Source organism: Gymnoscopelus microlampas (genome assembly GCF_963454915.1).
Source record: "Gymnoscopelus microlampas genome assembly, chromosome: 9".
Lineage (NCBI taxonomy): Eukaryota > Metazoa > Chordata > Actinopteri > Myctophiformes > Myctophidae > Gymnoscopelus > Gymnoscopelus microlampas.
The window spans coordinates 3472268-3494759 of NC_139946.1; the positions used below are offsets into that span (position 1 = coordinate 3472268).

General features: G+C 41.9%; 1 protein-coding gene across 2 annotated transcripts in view; it reads left to right on the forward strand.

Moving 5' to 3' along the window:
• LOC311052378 (NACHT, LRR and PYD domains-containing protein 3-like) overlaps positions 1–2915 on the forward strand; it is a 70484-nt gene extending 67569 nt beyond the window's left edge. For both annotated transcript variants that reach the window (XM_084067309.1, XM_084067310.1), the window contains one exon: positions 2183–2915. In XM_084067309.1, coding sequence (XP_083923435.1) covers positions 2183–2267 — 85 coding nt within the window. In that variant the 3' untranslated portion in view covers positions 2268–2915. The remainder of the gene's footprint in view (positions 1–2182) is intronic.
• Positions 2916–22492: the final 19577 nt, after the last annotated feature.

Sequence of the window (22492 nt, forward strand, 5' to 3'; positions counted from 1 at the left end):
ATACTTATATAAAATAAATAATAATATAAAAGTACTCATTACGCAGAATGTCCCATTTCGCCAGTTATCAAATTCTATAAACAATATGTTTTAAATAGCAGATCTACAAGCTCACAACGTGTCGCATTAAGGTGCGTTGTGAGCTTGTAGAGAAGTATATAGGGCTGAAGTGGTTACTGTATGTTTTGTAATAATAATCAAAATCTACAAAGTAACTAGTAACTAAAGATTTCACATAGTTGTAGTGGAGTAAAATAACAATTTTCTTTTCTGAGATGTAGTGGATTAAAAGTAAAAGTATTGAAAACTAGAAAAAGTGCTCCTCGGAGCACAGGTCTCCGCCAGGTTCGGTAGGTTATTGTGGCCTCCTGGTGGCGCTATAATAGGCCAATGTGAATTGGGTGCCATTTCTTCTTGGGCCTTTCACGTTAATCGGACCTTTCATTCATGATTTGAGGCATTTTGTTCCAAAAATGTGTTTTGCTAAATTATACCTGCTGGTGGCGCTATAACAGGTCAATGTGAAAAGGGTGGCATTTCTTCCTCGGCCTAGTGGGAATGTGAAATTGCACGGAAAGCGCAAGCTGCGTTCATGATTTCAGGCATTTTGTTCAAAACGGACCAATCCTGCAAATTTTGGAAGGCAACCTTAGCCAATGAGGATGGAATATGGAAAATCGGACAGATCTGTGTTGATCACATGACTATAGAGATACTGTGTACCGATTTGCATGACGTTTTGATAAAAATCTGTAGGAGTAAATGGCTTTTGCACAACTCGGCCTCCTGGTGGCGCTATAACAGGCCCTGTCTGTCAGTCTGTCTGTCTGTCTCTCTCTCTCTTTTATAGATGTATCTCTCTGTATCAGTCCTCTCTCCTGATTTGATGGCAGATTGGCCAGCCCAGTTCTGATCTATTGATTGATGAAAAAAAAAAACAGATCTAGCTCTGTGTTGAGTTCTCATACTGATTTGCCATTTCCATACAAGTGGCATTAGGCATTGTAAATAGATTGTGTATGAAATGAAAGCCTGCTAGATACTTATTAAGGATTAAGCACGCTGACGTCACCAAATTTAGAGCGACGCCCTTCTGCACTCTGATTGGTTAGGAGATAACAAGGTCCTAAAACCATCGTTCCTGCATGGTTCACCCAGGCTTTTTTTCTTTTGTAACAAAAAAAATCACACCCTGTGTGAAGGTAGCGGCGCCTTTGATACATTTTGTCATCGATATATGTTTATAATGTGTTTATAGCCACGTGTCATGACTGTGAAGCTTGACCAATCACTTTGTTGACGCACCTGACCAATCAAAACGTTGATGGACCTGACCAATCAGAACGTTGACGGACCTGACCAATCAGAACGTTGACGGACCTGACCAATCAGAACGTTGACGGACCTGACCAATCAGAACGTTGACGGACACGGACAAAGTCAGGTATAGAGCAGGATCCGCTCTACCTAAAGGTATAGAGCGGCTAGCGCCGCTAAAAAAAGCATGGGTTTCCGAGGCTACCCCATGGAGACTTGAATTCATGGATATCTTTTTTTTTTCTCGGATTCCTAAGCCAATAATTTGATGACCGTATCATATCGATGACAAAATGTATCAAAGGCGCCGCTACCTTCACACAGGGTGTGATTATTTTTTGTTACAAAAGAAAAAAAGCCTGGGCGAACGATGCAGGAACGATGGTCTTAGGACCTTGTTATCTCCTAACCAATCAAAGTGCAGAGGGGCGTCGCTCTAAATTTGGTGACGTCAGCGTGCTCCGTGCACAGGCCGTGGGGGGGAGGGGGGAGGGGAGGCGGGGACATAGATTGGTGAAGCAATAGGAAGCCCCGCACGAATCCGGGCGGCTGGGTTTGGATCCGCCCTTCAAGACCATCGATCGGGCTCGTTCTTTCAGTCTAGTCTCACCCAAGCACGCTCACACACACACGCACGCACGCACGCACGCACGCACGCACGCACACACACACACACACACACACACACACACACACACACACACACACACACACTCCTGGTAGACTCTGTGGTCAGATCAGTTCATAGTGATATTGAGTTCTAATATGTTATAACTATAATAATGTGTGTTTAGCTTTAGTTTTCTTCATGAATATACAAATACTCATTTTCTATTCTCCATTGTCTTGTATTCGTTTGTTTCAGGTTGCTGTACAACAACCTCACAGAGGAATGCAAAGAGGAGTTATCAGTTCTCAGCTCCAACACATCCTGTGAGATAAAAACCTAAAACTGTCCAACACATCAGTGTGATAACTGTGTAGCTGTGATGTGAGCTGATGTGGGAGGAGAGTCACAGTAGCAGGTGTGTCATTAGTAAGTCAGCAGCACACACAGGGTTAAATGTGGTGTCAACGAGGACCATGATCTGCTTGGCCTGCAGCCCACCTGCTGGGACCACCAGGTCAAGCGGTGTACAGGCACACACACACACATGCATGTTTTGTGCCGTTTTCCTCACTTCAGTTGGTGGAGACGCACCCAGATAGACCAATGGTTCTCAAACTGTGGGTCGGGACCCCCAGGGGGGTCCCCAAATGATGTATTTTTTAAATTTATTTTAGGAGTGGGGGGTGGGGGGTAAACAGATCAACAGGCAATAAACTGTAAGTGTATCTGCACACTAATTACTTTTGACCATAAAAACATGGTCAAACGTTGGCCAAATTGTCAAATATTACTTAAGAAAGAGGCAAATAACTCCTAAAATTCCGAGTGCTTGTCAGGCTGGGGGGTCTACACACCCTGATGAAGACCACTGTTCAAAACCTTCATCATTAAAACCACTGTCAGTGTTTGTACAGCAGTCTACACACCCTGATGAAGACAACTGTTCAAAACCTTCATCATTAAAACCACTGTCAGTGTTTGTACAGCAGTCTACACACCCCGATGAAGACAACTGTTCAAAACCTTCATCATTAAAACCACTGTCAATGTTTGTACAGCAGTCTACACACCCTGATGAAGACAACTGTTCAAAACCTTCATCATTAAAACCACTGTCAGTGTTTGTACAGCAGTCTACACACCCTGATGAAAACCACTTGTCAAAATGTTCATCAATAAAAGTATATAAATGGAGTTGCATTGAGTGTGTGCTTTTCTTCTCTGTTTCAACTTATCACTGTACCTACAGTATACAGTATACATGTTATTTAATACATGACAAGTGTTTTTACAAATACAGCTCCAAACAAATATGGATACATGTTGATAATAATACCATCAACAATGAAGGTGCTTGTAATAAGCATTAATTAACATTTGCCATTAACCAATCCTTGTTTTATGGTTGTTTGTCGTGTGTTGTTCTATGTCTCAAAGTAGACCACAATGGAAACAAGACTCAGCTTTTTACCACATCGGCGTTTTTTAAATGGAGATTTTTTTTAAACAATTATTATATCCTATTAACAGTTGATAAGACACTTGTAAAGTCCTTACAATATGCTTACTAACCTTATTAAATGTGAATAGGGCTATATAAGTCGTAATAATAGCATTGCAAACACACTTATTGATATGTTAGATGTGTATATACACATCTAGCAGTAAAACCCATAATATTAGACATGGCTGGAGTTAAAACAGTTCATGCTTGTTTCTTTGTCAGCTGAACCTCTGCCTTTCTCCCACATCACATAGTGACACAAATAAAGCATCTAAATGAGCTGGCGTGAATGAATAAGCATTGGTTTATGAATTGTGATAACAGAATACTACATCATCTACAGCACTTGTAGACATGTTTGAAAATGTTCTCATCTAACCTTTAGTAAGAAGAGAAGCATAGGAGAAACACATTTCTTCCTTTCATACACACTCATAAAGGGGAGAGCGTGAAGTCAGTCCCCCACTAGCAGAAATTATGCAGTGGAGATTCCTCTGTTTGAGGGATTCACAGTGGTGAGTGTGGTCTGAGTGCAATGGGACTATGCCTTGTTCAGGGTGAACGTCCTTGGTGATCAACATTCACCCCGGACATTTTACTCATTATGGATATCAACTGACGGCCAAAAAGTACTATTTTTCTCCAAACACAGACATTATCAAATGCAGTGGTGGAAAGTAACTATGTACATTTACTCAAGTACTGTACTTGTACTAAAACATTTTTTTTTAGCGGTGCCAACCGCTCTACACTTGACTTTGTCCGTATGTCCGTCCGTCCGTCCGTCCGTCCGTCCGTCCGTCCGTATGAGCCTGACGGCAAAGAAGAAACACATACAAACACACGCACACACACACACACACACACACACACACACACACACACGGACTTGGAGATTGCCTACGCCAACTCTCCTCTCATTGGCCACACGTGCCACTGGCTATCAAAGAGGGGTCCAGGGACCCCCAGCGTATGTTCTGTCCGTCGTCCGTTTCAGCACGGGATGAGCACGGCGCTATAACTCCAGTTTGCAGCATGCCACCAAGTCCACATTTGGTATGTGGACTTAGACCACCAATAGGCACAAGCATGAATTGATGAAGTTATCAAAGAGGCCTCCAGGGACCCCCAGCGTATGTTATGTTTGTCCGTCCGTTTAAGCACGGGACGAGCACGGGAATTCAAACAGCTATAACTCAAATTTGCAGCATGCCACCAAGTTCAAATATGCTATGTGGACTTAGACCACCAATAGGGACCAGCATGAATTGCTGAAGTTATCAAAGAGGAGTCCAGGGACCCCCAGCGTATGTTATGGCCGTCCGTCCGTTTAAGCACGGGATGAGCACGGGATTTTAAACAGCTATAACTCCCGTTTGCAGCATGCCACCAAGTCCACATTTGGTATGTGGACTTAGACCACCAATAGGCACGAGCATGGATTGATGAAGTTATCAAAGAGGGGTCCAGGGACCCCCAGCGCCCGTATGAGCCCGGGATTTTAAACAGCTATAACTCCAGTTTGCAGCATGCCACCAAGTCCACATTTGGTATGTGGACTTAGACCACCAATAGGGACCAGCTTGAATTGCTGAAGCCCCGCCCCCTCTGTCTTCCCATTGGCTGCCCTTCAAACAGCCATAACTCAAGTTCGCAGCATGCTATGGAGTACAAATTTTGTACATGGACTAAAGCCAGCAATAGGGACTAACTGTCATTACTTAAGCCCCGCCCCCTCTGTCTGCCCATTGGCTGGGCTTTAAACAGCCATCATTCCAGTTTGCAGCATGCTACCAAGTACAAATTTGGTAAGTGGACTCAGACCACCAATGACTTAAGGCCCGCCCCAAAGGCACCGCTTCCTTCACACAGGGTGTGATTTTTTTTTTAGGAATTTCTACTTTACTGGAGTAAAAATGTCAGTTGCATTATACGTTGTTATGAATATGTATAACTGCAATCATCACGTGTTATAAGCATGATACACGTGATGATTCACGTGATGAATACAAGTCATTATAACAAGCTTTATAATGTGTTATGGTTATGGTTATAAAGCATTATGAGTATGTATGAGCTCTTATAAATCTGATTATACAGGGTTATGAGCAGATTATAAAGCCTTATAAGTATGTTCATGATGCGTTATACACATAGGATGCATAGCAAGTGCTACCGATCATTTCTATGGCACTATAAACTGCGAGGCGGGAACTTTTATGTCTGCTTTGACTCTTTATTTATACTTTGTTGTACGATGGGAGTATAAAACCACACCCAATATAACACACATCATTTCCTATAGATTTATCTCTGCATTGTTATAAAAAAAATGACATTTGTCAGCAAATGGTGTCATGGAGCTCTTCCATTAATGGTGTGGTCGACACACAGACAGAGAAGTTACTGCTACAAGGCATCATACACAAATGACACCAACTAGGCTCTATGTACAGGACATTGTGTCTCTTCCTTACTTCCTTCACAGGCCTTAGCACTTAAACTAATTAAGGCTCTGATCCATTTAGTGTAGCACAGTGGTTCTCAAACGTTTTAATTTCAAGGACCCCCATAACTCTGAAAGGGTACAAATGGAACCATCCATTTGTACACTCTCAGAGTTACACACCCGTAAGGGGCCATTTGGAAGCTCCCTCAAGTGAAATAAGGCTAACTGATTTGCGTGTCACTGCGTAATGAGGTTGCACATTTATGTGCACTGCACACAGGAGTTACACTCCTGTGTGAGGCAGATTTCTGCATTAAGGTGCACTTCACTCTGCTCACCCGGGTAAGAATTATTATTATTTTATTTTATTACGTGCACGTAATGTGTACTGTATGTATTGAATTATTTTATTGTTACCCATTGTATTAATGTATTGGTCCCTTGAACTGTTCACCTTGAATGCCATGTTAGGGCATGGTTGAGTGCAGTATAGCCTACTAATTGTGTTTATTTTGCAGTGAAACTATTAACCTGATGCCTTGGTGTGGTGTGTTCTACCGGCTCTTAATGATGCACCGTATGGAGGCAAAAATGTGATTGTGTTAAAGGACCACTTTCATATTGGCAGTGACCTAATTTGTGTATGCCACTGACCCTGACATGAAGCTCAATGATATCAATGATATCAATGACTTCTATGAAACCATAGAAGTCTAAACTATGAAACTCACCTCCAATATCCACAATAATGCAAAAAACCTAGGTGTTATTTTCGACAGCAACTTCAAATTTGATAAACAGATTAGCTCAGTCATAAAAAACAGCTTTTTTCATCTACGACTCCTGGCCAAAATTAAACCATATCTCCCCCTCAAACAATTTGAATTAGTAATCCATGCCTTTATTTCATCTAGGATTGACTACTGTAATGCACTATATTATGGCATCGACGGTGTTCACTCTCCATTCCGACATGTCACCACTCCGACTAGTGGCTTCCGCGTGCGGTTAGGGTTAGGGTTAGGGTTAGGTATAGGGTTCGTCAACGTCGGAAAGGCGACATGTCGGAAAGGAGAAATGCACCCGGCATCGACCTCTCCCTACTCAGGCGTTTGCAACTAGTCCAAAACGCTGCTGCTCGCCTCCTCAAAGGTATAAAAATATATGACCACATCACCCCAGTTTTGGCCTCTCTCCATTGGCTCATGGTGAAATACAGAATTGATTTTAAAATTCTATTATTTGCTTTTAAATCCATCAATGGTCTGGCCCCCCCATATATGGCTGAACTTCTAACACCTCATAAGAGCACTAAGGTCTGCTGACCAGTCGCTGTTGACTGTGCCATCAAACCTAACCCTCAAAACCAGAGGAGATCGCTCTTTTGCGGTGTCAGCTCCACAGCTGTGGAACAATCTCCCCCTCCACATCAGATCTGCTCAGTCCATCCATATCTTTAAGAACTTACTCAAAACTCACCTCTTCTCTCTGGCCTTTAACCACATCCAATCATAAATGGTCCTGTTTTTAACTCTTATACAATCGTTTCCTTACCCTCTGTATAAACCTACATAGGTGTAATCATACAACATACAACATGCTATGCGTTTTTTTTTATACTTTATTATAAAGTATGGGAAGCTTTTGGGAAGATCTTCCACCAAGCTATTGACTCAACCGCACCACTTAGGCAGGTGAGAATCAAACAGAGGTCCAGCCGCTGGTTCAATAATGACATTTTGGAGTCAATCAGGTCCAGGGAGAAAGCTCACAAGAGCTATTGTAAAACGAACACAGTTGAAGATTTGGCCCTTTTTAGAGAGCTGAGGAATAAAACTCAGAGGCTCATTATTAGTACAAAACAGACTCACTATAAAGAACAAATATTAGAAAATAAAAGCAACACACAAAAACTCTGGAAAACTCTAAAAGAACTAGGTGCAGGAGATAAAATCAAAAGCAATAAATGCAGTAATATAGGTCTTAAAATTAATGAAGAGATGGTATTCGATCAAAAATTGGTTGCAAATAAATTCAATGACTATTTCACAAATGTCGCAGCAGACCTGGTCTCCAAATTGCCATTAGCACCGGGGATCTATGACATAGACAGGGTCAGGGAGTTTTATGGGAAACAAGGAGTGTGTTCCTACTCATTCTCCCTGCAGAAGGTAGAGGTGGAGGTGGTCTATGAGATGCTGTCCAAGATCAATTGCGCACAGGCCTGGATGGAATAGCTCCTCTCTTTTTAAGGGATGCTGCAATGCAGATAGCGCCCAGTATCACGCACATCTTCAACCTATCAATTGAACAGGGTGTCTTCCCCCATGACCTAAAAAAGGCCAAAATACTCCCCCTGTACAAAAAAGGAGCCAAAAATGACCCCGGTAACTATCGACCGGTGTCAGTTTTGGGTTCAGTGTCAAAAATATTTGAGAGGGTAATCAATGACCAATTAAACGAGTACTTAAATAGGAACAATCTAATGTACAAACTCCAATCAGGCTTTAGAAAGTCATACTCAACTGACACATGCTTACTATTCTTAACGGAACAAATTAGGAAAGAGGTTGATAGTGGGAAGCTGTGTGGAATGGTACTACTGGACTTACGGAGAGCATTCGACACGGTGAACCACATTAGACTTCTCAACAAGCTTGAGGCCCTGGGGGCAGACAGGGCAACATGCAAATGGTTTCAATCCTACCTAACGGACCGCGAACAGAGGGTAGAGGTAAATGGTGTTTTGTCAGATCCAAGCTTCATGAAATGTGGTGTTCCTCAGGGAAGCATTCTAGGCCCAGCACTGTTTTTGGTATACGTGAATGATATGACAGACGCCTGTAACTGTGATTTGTTCTTGTATGCCGATGATTCTGCTCTGCTGATGTCCCATAAGGAACAATCCACACTGGAGAGTTCCCTGAGTGAGGAATTGACAAAGGTTAATTCCTGGCTTATAGATAATAAGTTATCTTTACACACAGGGAAGTCGGAATCTATTCTATTTGGTTCTAAAATCAAATTAGGAAAGAGCCCAGAGTTCAAGGTCAAATTAAATTCTGACTTCATTGAGGCTAAATCATCGGTGAAATACCTGGGTTGTATCTTGGAGGGTAACCTAGATGGCCGAAATATGGCCAGCAAGGTGCTGAGCAAAGTCTCCGGACTGACTAAATTTCTGGCAAGGACAGCAAGGTACTTGGATAGGGAGACAAAACAGGTGGTAGCCAATTCTCTTATTATGTGCCATTTTGATTTCGCTTGTACATCTTGGTTCGAGGGCTTATTGAAATCTCTCAAAACAAAGCTACAGTCAGCTCAGAATAGACTGATCAGGGTCATTCTAGGGTTAGGACCCAGATCCCATATAGGTAGGAACCAGTTTAGAGAACTCAACTGGCTCCCAGTAGAATCCAGGGTAATCATGGCCAGATTGACCATGGTTCATAAGATAATATATGGAGAGGTCCCCATATTTTTAAAGACATGTTTTACTCAGAGAAGCGAAGTACACCATTTTTTCACCAGAGCCAGTGTAGCAGACGTGAGCCTTCCGGCTTTTAAAAGTAAAGTAGGCAGGGAATCATTTACTTACATAGGAGCCACACAGTGGAATGACCTCGAAAACAGTGTCAAACTGACAACTAGGGGTGTGCCGATACACTAATTTCACGAAACGATACGATACGATATTTGGCTCACAACTTCGATACGATTTCGATACGATACGATACGCACTTTTTTATTATGAAAATATATGGAGGAGAAAAAAAGAAAATGCAAACAAATAATTCTGTTTTTGCATTATTCAGACATGCAAACTTGTAGCTTTTCAGCTACAATAGCCGTTTTGAATCCAAATAGTATGACACCTGACCCGAAAAAAAAACATGTTGTCTCTCTTTTCACTTCGGGGCCGTTTGCATGCCTGATTATTATGATTGTAAAAAAAAAAAAAATATATATATATATATATTTTTTTTTTTTCAAAAACGATATTTTTTTTTTCCAAAACGATACATATCGTCGCGAAAACGTATCGCGATATATCGCGGGACGATATATCGGCACACCCCTACTGACAACAAATCTGAGGACTTTTAAATACAAAACAAAAGCATTTCTATTAGAAAAGGTTCCCCTATAGAGGGTCTTTAGACTAGGAAAGATAAGGTAGCACTTGTTTGTGTACTGTGTATGTTACTTGTGTTCTTGTATTGTTTGTAAGTATGTACTGTGACTGTTACTTGTGTTTTGTATTGTTGTGTAATGTGTACTGTGTCTGTACTGTGTATGTCACTTGTGTCTATGTAGTGTTACGTTAGTTACATGTGTTGTATTGTAAAGTATTTTTAACGTATTGATTGTTAATTGTAAGAGGACCTCAACGGAAATAAGTCTCAGGACTTTCTTGTGTTATCCTCGAACTGCGGTGACCATGTGGTGATGGCTTTTCAAATAAATCAAATCAAATCAAATCAAAAATATGTGTTTTTCTGTTATTTTTTTTTGATTTTTTTTTTTGATTTGATGTATTGTTGCTTTTTCGTTCTGTTCTGCTTTTTACCTGTGCAGCACTTTGGTCAACTAAGGTTGTGTAAAAATGTGCTATATAAATAAAGTTTGATTGATTGATTGATTGATTTGATGTCAAGGGAAAACTACATCAAGGCAGATCTTACATAACTGGAGTGGTGGAATCACGTCAAATTACCCCAGGACTATTGATTTGTAATGAAAACAACAACAAACAAACCATGTGGTAAAAACAAAAAGGGTTTTGTAAATGTACAGATGAAAGAACAACATTGTATTGAGAATTAACTAATGTAGAATATGTTGATCTCTCCTGATGAGGGAACCAAATGATGTATCAACCTTATAGTTTATAGATAACTTATAGAATCATATAGAATAGCAGTGTAATGGAAATGGTATGCATATCATTTCTAGTAGGGCGGTTAAGCAAACCAATTGTGCATTTTATGATAGAAGCATGAAACTTTCAGGATATCATCTACATACCCCAAGGTTTGATTTCAGACGTGGAAGCACTTTCAGATTGACCTCTGGTGACCTTGAGCGGTCATTGACCTCAGAATAGCATTTTTGCCCCATTATTCTCCATTATAATAATATATATGCCTGTTAAAATGACAGTTTTGTTCTAATAAATGAAAAATGAAACCTAATAGTCACTCTACAGAAATGGTGATTATTACTATTATGATAGTTCTGTTATGACATTGTTATGACATTAAAAACATCTAGGAGAGAGATAGAGAGAGCAGCAGTAAAATAAAGAAAAACAACATTGGTAAGAAAGTGCTAATGCATTCAAAGTGCAATATAGGTACAATGCTACTCAAAGGTGCTATTCATCTCATGTTGACTTTGGTTTTGGGGGCAGTACATGGTGAGCGTAGTGGGCAGATAAGCCCATATATGGAAGGTATTGTGAATTTCATGAAAGAAGCATGAAACTTCCTACAGTGTTTCTATATATCATGAAGTTTGTTTTCAGACGTGGAAGCATTTCTGAATTGACCTTTGAAACTTGTCAGAGGCTGTACACATTTTGGGCTGTCAAACCATGTTTGAAACACCCATAAGGCCCATCTTAAACCCAGAAATGTTGTTTCCTGTAAACCTTTATGATTAAAATGTCATCTATAGGCTTAGCAGATTTAGTTTAAGCTTGATTCCTAAAAGTTGCATTTTGGGCAATTTCTGTAATAAGCAGAATCAGCAAATGAATCGATTAATGTGCAAATTGCATGGAAATGACTAACATTTTGCGTCCAGTTAACTTAGAAAGGTGACTTAAGAGTCAAAGTCCATGTTTGTGATGTCCAGAAATGCATCTATTATCATGGTGAAGTCATGCAACCTTTCCTAATTTGCACAATTTGCATAAAGTATGTAATAATTAGGCCATGTTTTAGCTTGTAACCAATTTAGAAAGGTGCTCTTAGAGACTAAATCTATTTTTGAATGTTCAGAAATGAATCTCCTGCCAAAAAAAACAAACAATGTATCTGGATGCATGTCCATGTATTTATTCTCCACCTTCTCACCTACCTGCTCCCAATGAGCAGGTCGGGGTATTGTATGTTTCCTCTACCATCGGTGTGTGAATGTATGGGTGAATGTGAAGTACATTGTAAAGTGCTTTGAAGAGTCAGGAAGACTAGTAAGGTGCTATTTAAATGCAGTCCATATACCATCATCCATCCCAGCATGGTGCCCACTGGCACTCTGATGACATTCCTTGGTTGCAGTGGAACATTGATGAACATTTCTGGGATAAAAGCATTGCTTGCGGTGGCATCGCCTTCATTCTCAATGGTAAATCCTGGACAAAATACACTGTGCTTATCGGATGCTTGTGGTTGTCCTCCTCCAAGAACCTGTTAGGATGTGATACTGTCTCCTACCCTGTGAGAAGGGCAAGGTATGTGCTTAAAGTACTCGTAGAAAGTACCATGACTAGTGTCAATACAGTGCTTGGAGAATTTCATGCTACGCACAGTGACCATAAAGATACCGGTGCAGAGTTCTTCTTCGCATTATATTGACAGACAAATATGATTCTGCACACTGTATATATATATACAGTAGTTCATCTGCAGGTCATGTTGTGGAAGGCTGCAGATCAGAGCGAGCCACCTACAGAGGAAAGAGACGTTGTTTACTCCCAGGTGCTCCAGCTGCAGCTGCAGAGCATTGAAGGCATGCAGCGAAATTAACTGCAGACACCATTCTTTAAGACTATGTAAGTGTGAAGGAGGTGAGGTCCACTACAACCCATTCACAAGGGGGGCCAAAGCTGTATGAGTAGAGAGGCCACCTGGGAAACAGAAGGTCCCAGGTTCGATTCCCAGCCCTGACAATGTGTCAGGGTGTACATAAGCAAGACCCTTAATCCCTAACGTCTGATATCATGTCTGACCACTTGAGCAGCAATAACCTCACTGAAGCATAAGTCTGAGAGGAGGGCTGTGGACAGTTGCCTACCAGTGACATCATCAGTAGGCAGGTTTCAAACAAGATTTAAATGTTTTCATTTTATTTTGTATTAATGCCAGAACAATGGCTTCTATTATAGCATGCAAACTTTCCAGGAATATAAAGCCTGCAGTTTATATTAGCTTGGATTCCCCATTGATGTCACTGGTAGACAGGCTTCTGACAGAAATTGTACCATATTATCTCAAACCATATCCTTGAGCTCCTGCCATCTGATAGGAGGTTTAAGAGCATCAGGAGTCGGGACAAGCACCAGCACGCGGTCCAACAGTTTCTTCCCCCAAACCATCAGAACCCTGAACGCTCACCATACTGCCCCCACAACCAAAACCAACATCATGAGATGAATAGCACCTTTGAAACGCATTGTACCTATATTGCACTTTGAATGCATTAGCACTTTCTTACCAACGTTGTTTTTCTTTATTTTACTGCTGCTCTCTCTCTCCTAGATGTTTTTAATGTCATAACAATGTCATAACAGAACTATCATAATAGTAATAATCACCATTTCTGTAGAGTGATTATTAGGTTTCATTTTTCATTCATTAGACCAAGACAGTCATTTTAATAAGCATATATATTATTATAATGGAGAATAATGGGGCAAAAAGTGGGAAAAATGCAATTCTGAGGTCAATGACCGCTCAAGGTCACCAGAGGTCAATCTGAAAGTGCTTCCACGTCTGAAATCAAACCTTGGGGTATGTAGATGATATCCTGAAAGTTTCATGCTTCTATCATAAAATGCACAATACCTTCCATATATTGAGCTTAACAGCTGTACTATTCTACAGTATTATGTACATGCTCTTTTAATTTGAAATAGTATATACTTAAACAGTCCAGTATTGAGAACATAACAAGCTTTATTAAGCCATAAGAAGGAAAAGTCCATGAACTTGAATAATTGAATTGAATACTTTATTCCCCACAGAAAACAATACAGATACAACTGGTTTTATGAGAGCAGAACACATTCTATTCAACACTACTGTCTAATACTATATTGTTTGTGTGTGTGTGTGTGTGTGTGTGTGTGTGTGTGTGTGTGTGTGTGTGTGTGTGTGTGTGTGTGTGCGTGCGTGCGTGCGTGCGTGCGTGCGTGTATATATATATATATATATATATATATATATATATATATATATATATATATATATATATATATATAATATATTACAAATAATTATGTTGAGATAATATATATATATTTATATATAAAATATATTACAAATAATTATGTTGTGATAAAATAAGAATCTGCGTGTGTCCATGTTGGGAAGGCAGATTATGTATAGTCAATACAGTATGCTGTTCCTGATATGTTCCTGTTATTAAGAAATGAATAAAAAAATTAAAGATGATGTTAAAAAGTACAGGAAAAACACACTCCAACCTTGTGTAAAAATATCATCAGCAACAGGGGATGTGCAAAAAAAGGGATAATCAGTAAAAACACTTAATTATTTTGTTAACCGACATTTCAAAATGGTTATAAGACATTATATAAATTAACATTTAGACCCACAATACCTCCAGAAGTCTACGTCCTAGAGCACACATGGGCAACAAATGGTCCGGGGGCCGGACCCGGCCCTTTGACCATCTCAATCCGGCTGCCAAAGAAAAAAAAAATGACCCCCCAAATAATGTACATTCTAAAAGGCAGCTGTATGTTAACACATTGGCTGCCATGGACGCAGATCTGCGTTCTTTCAAATAATTCCGTGGGCTGCCAAGAACGCAGATCTGCGTTCTTATGTCTTTTTTGTGGTTTAAGTTATATTGCAATCTTATGCAACCGGTGTCTTCATATAGTCCTTCTACAAAAAAAAAAAACTCCAAAAAAAGTCATGTGATCAAAAAGTCACATGATCAGACCAAAAAGCACAAAGAAGCCTGAAACCCCAGTGTGCCGTCTTGCGCATTCAAACAAACAACACCAAGAGAGACACCGAGAGAGAGAGAGAGAGAGACAGACAGAGCAAGACAGACAGAGGAGCGATTGAGAGAGAAAGTGAGTAGCCTAATTGTTGAGGTTTAGTTTAGTTTATAGTTTGAGTAATTTGAGGTAGAGTTTAGTTTATAGTTTATTTAGTTTATAGTTTATTTAGTTTATAGTTTATATTTAGTTATAGTGTAAGCTACAGATAGTTGAGGGAGAGGAGGTGGACCGGAGTGTCGGAGGGTTTCGAGGTAGAGAGAGGTGCCTAGGTGCCTTTATATTTTAGGTGAGAGAGTAGAAAGAAAGAATAAAAGATGGTAGGGAAACGGACCAAAAAGACCCGACATATTGGGCCCAAGAGGACCGTTCAACCGAGCGATTCTCGCCAAAAGAGGCTGGAGGACTGCATGTCATTCGTAGCTCCGCGGCCGCGACCATCACCCCCTCGACCTGAGCACGTACCGGACTCACAGGAGGACGTTGAACCTGTAAAGGTCTGCTTCACAGCGCCTGAGAGATCACTAGTCCCGCGAACATCACCCCCGCCATTACCCCCTGGACCTGAGCACGTACTGGAGGATTTGAAGCCTTTCAAGGGCTGCTTCACCGCGCCTGAGCTATCGCTAGTTCCACGGTCATCACCCCCGCCATTACCCCCTGGACCTGATGTGAAAGACTGCTTCACCTCGCCCGAGCGATCGCTAGTTTCTGTACCTGTTCTGGACGTACCGGAGCCTCCGGAGGAGGACGTACCAGAACCAGAACCCGAAATCGACACCCGCCCAGCCGAGACCTCGGACGGGGAAGGGAGCTCGGATTTCAGCGACGAGGCCGGGTCTGTTGGCTGGCAGCCAAGCCAGAGATCATTGGAAACCAGTGGTAAGTTCAACACAATATAGTTTTTTCTATTGTTATGGCTCTATTTCATATTTTGATGAATATAGACGATCTACAAGCTCAAAATGCGTCGCGATGCGTGTGTATCTTTTTTTGTTTTACCTACCTTATGTAGAACGTATTATACATACTTTTATCAACTTTATAACAACATTCACCGCACCAAACCGTTCAATCACAATATATTTGTTCTATTGTTATGGCTCTATGTCGTAATAAAGCCGATCTACAAGCTCACAATGCGTTGCGATGCGTGTGTGTCTTTCTTTTTATTATCGTCCGTTCATCACAATATATTTTTTCTATTGTTATGGCTCTATTTCATATTTTGATGAATATAGACGATCTACAAGCTCACAATGCGTCGCGATGCGTGTGTGTCTTTTTTTTTTGTTATTATCGTCCGTTCATCACAATATATTTTTCTATTGTTATGGCTCTATTTCATATTTTGATGAATATAGACGATCTACAAGCTCACAATGCGTCGCGATGCGTGTGTGTCTTTTTTAGTTTTACATTACCTTATGTAGAAAGTATTATATATACTTGTATCAACTTTATATCAACATTTACCGCACCAAACCGTTCAATCGCAATATATTTGTTGAATTGTTATGGATCTATTTCGTAATAAAGCCGATCTACAAGCTGTGTGTGTGTGTGTGTGTGTGTGTGTGTGTGTGTGTGTGTGTGTGTGTGTGTGTGTGTGTGTGTGTGTGTGTGTGTGTGTGTGTGTGTGTGTGTGTGTGTGTGTGTGTGTGTGTGTGTGTGCTTATTGGACGATAGTGTAGCCCTGTGGATTGCTACGGTATTACCCCATAACCCTAATTATGAATGAATATTATGTATTTTATCATGGGTCTATGCATGTGATTTATTTGATTATGATGAAGCTTATGAATTTACTATGGTGCAGTAGACCTGGCTCGTTTTTGGGGGTGTGGGAGGGGGGGCTACTTCAAAGGGAAGAGAGGTTAGGTCATGTAAATAACAACAAATCCTTTGTTTTGGGTCATCGTAAGGCTAAAACAACAAATCCTCTGATCTTGTTGTGGGTCACCATTAGGGCTGTCAACAAGGATTTTCAAGTCCCTTTGATGTTATTTTCAAATGTCTGAAGAGTATATACGTTTATATCTGGTTTTGTGGGCTGCCAGGTGCACTATAGCCCCCACCTCTGATCCACTGTCATTTGTCAAAATCTTCAAAGGCCACTAAGGGGCATGTCATGTAAACAACATACATATATTTGGTTTCAGATGAAGAAGATTTTGAGGACAGACAGGTCACCAGAAGGGCAGCAGTGGGATCAGCTGTGTGTCTTGAGAAAGGTAATGCTTTTCTATCTATATATATGTTGAATATAATGTCTATACATCATTACAGTGCAATCAGACAATACAGTACAACACAGGATGTAAGGAGACAAATTGTTGTAGTGATCACATGGAAAGTGAACTGGTGTCATCATAAACTAGGACAACCATGACAATGTTATGTTTTACTGTGATCTCAGACGGGGCAGGTGGACAGGAGAAAGGGAGAAGGAGAAAGGGAGCAGGAGGAGGAGAATCTTCGCGTGTTGGCGAAGGTAAACACATTTCTATCTTACATTTGCACCACAAGTTTATATGTTGAATAGAATATCTAGGACCCCAATAGATGATGTGGTATGTTATATTGATGTGTGACACACACACACACACACACACACACACACACACACACACACACACACACACACACACACACACCTTTTTAGACAAGGTGTTTGGAACATATATTTACCACATATGCTTTACTGTGATCTCAGACGGGGCAGGTGGACAGGAGAAAGGGAGAAGGAGAAAGGGAGCAGGAGGAGGAGAATCTTCGCGTGTTGGCGAAGGTAACTACATTTCTATCTTACATTTGCACCACAAGTTTATATGTTGAATAGAATATCTAGGACCCCAATAGATGATGTGTTATGTTATAGTGTAATACATTGCTGTGTGTCTCTCACACACACACACACACACACACACACACACACACACACACACACACACACACACACACACACACACACACACACACACCTTTTTAGACAAGGTGTTTGGAACATATATTTACCACATATGCTTTACTGTGATCTCAGACGGGGCAGTTGGACAGCCGAAGGGGAGAAGCAGGAGAAAGAGAAAGGGAGCAGGAGGAGGAGGAGAATCTTCGCGTGTTGGCGAAGGTAAACACATTTCTATCTTACATTTGCACCATAAGTTTATATGTTGAATAGAATATCTAGGACCCCAATAGATGATGTGTTATGTTATAGTGTAATACATTGCTGTGTGTCTCTCACACACACACACACACACACACACACACACACACACACACACACACACACACACACACACACACACCTTTTTAGACAAGGTGTTTGGAACATATATTTACCACATATGCTTTACTGTGATCTCAGACGGGGCAGTTGGACAGCCGAAGGGGAGAAGCAGGAGAAAGAGAAAGGGAGCAGGAGGAGGAGGAGAATCTTCGCGTGTTGGCGAAGGTAAACACATTTCTATCTTACATTTGCACCATAAGTTTATATGTTGAATAGAATATCTAGGACCCCAATAGATGATGTGTTATGTTATAGTGTAATACATTGCTGTGTCTCACACACACACACACACACACACACACACACACACACACACACACACACACACACACACACACACACACACACACACACACAGTATGTGGTATTGCACTCTTGTCAACCAATGATGATAATGAATGATATGTATTTTATCATAGATCTATGCATGTGATGTATTTGATTATGATGAATCTTATGAATTTACTATGGTGCAGTAGACTTGTAGATCTGCTCCTTTTTTTGGGGGGGTGGGGGGGGCCTACTTCAAAGGGAAGAGAGGTCATGTAAAACAACAAATCCTCTGATCTTGTTGTGGGTCACCATTAGGGCTGTCAACAAGGATTTTCAAGTCCCTTTGATGTTATTTTCAAATGTCTGAAGAGTAGGCCACTAAGGGGCATGTCATGTAAACAACATACATATATTTGGTTTCAGATGAAGAAGATTTTGAGGACAGACAGGTCACGAGAAGGGCAGCAGTGGGATCAGCTGTGTGTCTTGAGAAAGGTGATTCTATCTATATATATGTTGAATATAATGTCTATACATCATTACAGTGCAATCAGACAATACAGTACAACACAGGATGTAAGGAGACAAATTGTTGTAGTGATCACATGGAAAGTGAACTGGTGTCATCATAAACTAGGACAACCATGACAATGTTATGTTTTACTGTGATCTCAGACGGGGCAGGTGGACAGGAGAAACGGAGAAGCAAGAGAAGGAGAAAGGGAGGAGGAGAATCTTCGTGTGTTGGCGAAGGTAACTACATTTCTATCTCAAATTTGCACCATAAGTTTATATGTTGAATAGAATATCTGGACCCCAATAGATGATGTGTTATGTTATAGAGTAATACATTGATGACACACACACACACCTTTTTAGACAAGGTGTTTGGAACATATATTTACCACATTATGTTATGTTTTACTGTGATCTCAGACGGGGCAGGTGGACAGGAGAAAGGGAGAAGGAGAAAGGGAGCAGGAGGAGGAGAATCTTCGCGTGTTGGCGAAGGTAACTACATTTCTATCTTACATTTGCACCACAAGTTTATATGTTGAATAGAATATCTAGGACCCCAATAGATGATGTGTTATGTTATAGTGTAATACATTGCTGTGTGTCTCACACACACACACACACACACACACACACACACACACACACACACACACACACACACACACCTTTTTAGACAAGGTGTTTGGAACATATATTTACCACATATGCTTTACTGTGATCTCAGACGGGGCAGTTGGACAGCCGAAGGGGAGAAGCAGGAGAAAGAGGAAGGGAGCAGGAGGAGGAGGAGAATCTTCGCGTGTTGGCGAAGGTAACTACATTTCTATCTTACATTTGCACCACAAGTTTATATGTTGAATAGAATATCTAGGACCCCAATAGATGTGTTATGTTATAGTGTAATACATTGCTGTGTGTCACACACACACACACACACACACACACACACACACACACACACACACACACACACACACACACACACACACACACACACACACACACACACACACACACACACACACACACACACACACACACACCTTTTTAGACAAGATGCTTGGGACATATATTTACCACATTTATGTTTTACTGTGATCTCAGGTGGTGGTGGTGAGGAGGAGGAGGAGGAGGAGGAGGAGGAGGAGGAGGAGGCAGCATTTTATGCAGTACCACACCGTAAAAGAAGAGGTAAGGACTTTTTTCTGTTCTGCTCATCACACCTCGTACCACACAAATAAAAGTATGTATTTTATGGTAATTATATATTTCTATAATTCACAGATCGTGGTGGCAGGCCTCCAGTTGTAGAGGATGTGTGGCAGGAAACGGAATTTCACCCACGGACCGACATTCCTTTCACTGCTGTTCCGGGTCCTCGCAACGCTGCAGCTGAGATCGAGTCGGATATCCCCGCAGACTTTCTGTCGCTGTTCCTTACAGATGAACTGCTCCAGATGATCTGTGATGAAACCAACAGATACGCTACGCAGTACATCGCGGCTGAAGACCAGAGTGAGACTCCGCATCCATGTGCCAGAACACTGGCATGGCGTAAACTCAAAGTGGGAGAACTAAAGAACTTCTTGGGCCTGCTGCTCCTCACTGGCATAGTGCGCAAACCTGCCATCGAACATTATTGGGCGACTGATGAGGCTCCTTATACACCATTCTTCAGCAGAACAATGTCTAGGAACAGGTTTCAGATAATATGGCGCTTTCTGCACTTCACTGACAATGAGGCGATGAGTGCTGCTGAAATTGAAGCTATGAGAGTGGATGACGGTGAGTCTATAGATCCTGCTCGCAAGCTGTGGAAAATCAACCCAGTCTTGGACTACCTCCGCATCAAGTTCAAGGAAATGTTTGTTCCAGGTCTCAACATCTCCATCGACGAAGGAATGCTTCTGTGGCGGGGGCGTCTGGCCTTCAGGGTGTACAACCCCCAGAAACCCATCAAATATGGAATCAAGTCTTATATATTGTGTGACTCCGAAACGGGTTACTGCTACAGCCTGAAGCCATATAGTGGAAAAGGATCTTCCCTTCCAGATACTATCACTTTCTTGCTGGATGGGCTTTCGGGTCATGGGTACCGTTTGTTTATGGATAACTATTATAACTCTGTGTCTATGTGCAAACTCCTTCTGAGTAAGAACATCCATGCCTGTGGTACCATGAGAAAAAAGAGAGGGGAACCACTAGACATGAGGGAGCTCACAATGTCCAGCCTGAAAGCAGGAGAACGAAAGATGTTGCACAATGGCACAGTGATGCTACTGGCATGGCGGGACAAACGCATCGTTCGGACAATCACAACGTTCCACAAGGATGAGATGGAGACTGAGATGGTGAGGCAGAAGGGCCACAGAGGGAAAGTGCCAGTGGAGAGGCCATCCTGTATCTGTGACTATAACAAGAACATGAATGCAGTGGACAGAATGGACCAGAACATCAGCTACTATCCCTTCGTCAGGAAGTCAGCGAAATGGACAAACAAGTTTGTGGTTTACCTTTTCCAGATCAGCTTATACAATGCATTTGTCATTTACAAGGCAAGGAATCCGAAGGGCAAGTGTAAGTGTATGTACGAATTTTTGCTCAGTGTCATCACCTCTTGGACAGCTGTGAGTCATGCCCCAGTCCCAGCAGATGTCCCAGTCCCAGCAGACCCACCTGTCCCCGCCCCCACCCCGCCCCCGCCCCCGCCCGCACCCCCCCAGCCCGCCCCCCAGCCCCCCCTGGCCTGCCCCGCCCCCCCCCGCCGACCCCCCCGCCACCGCGGCACCCCCCCCTCCCCGCCCCGCTCCACCCCCTCCCCGCCCCCCTCCCCGCCCCGCTCCCCGCTCCCCGCCCGTGCTCCTAGAAGACCATATGCACCAAGAAAAGACCCGGCGAGCAGGCTGAATGGTGACATTACAGCCCATAAGCTTGTCCCAATCCCCCGCACAGCCAAAAGAAAGTACGCAGCCAAGAAGTGCAAGGTTTGTACCCGAAGGGGAGGGAGGAAAGAAAGCAGGTTACAGTGTAAAAGCTGTAGGGTGCCTCTCTGTGTGGAGTGTACCACTGACTACCACACAAAGCCAAAATATTTTTGAACTAGAAAAAGTGCTCCTCGGAGCACAGGTCTCCGCCAGGTCAGGTACGTTATTGTGGCCTCCTGGTAGCGCTATAATAGCCAATGTGAAAAGGTTGTCATGTTTTCTCAGGCCTTTCACGGCAATCGGACATTGCATTCATGATTTGAGGAATTTTGTGCCAAAAATGTGTTTTGCTAAATTAGACCTGCTGGTGGCGCTATAACAGGCCAATGTGAAAAGGGTGCCATTTCTTCCTCGGCCTAGTGGGAATGTGCGTGTGAAATTTCACGGAAATCGCATGCTGCGTTTATGATTTGAGGCATTTTGTTCAAAACGGACCAATCCTGCAAACTTTGGAAGCCAACCTTAGCCAATAAGGATAGAATATGGAAAATCGGACAGATCCATGTTGATCACATGACTATAGAGATACTGTGTACTGATTTGCATGATGTTTGGATGAAATCTGTA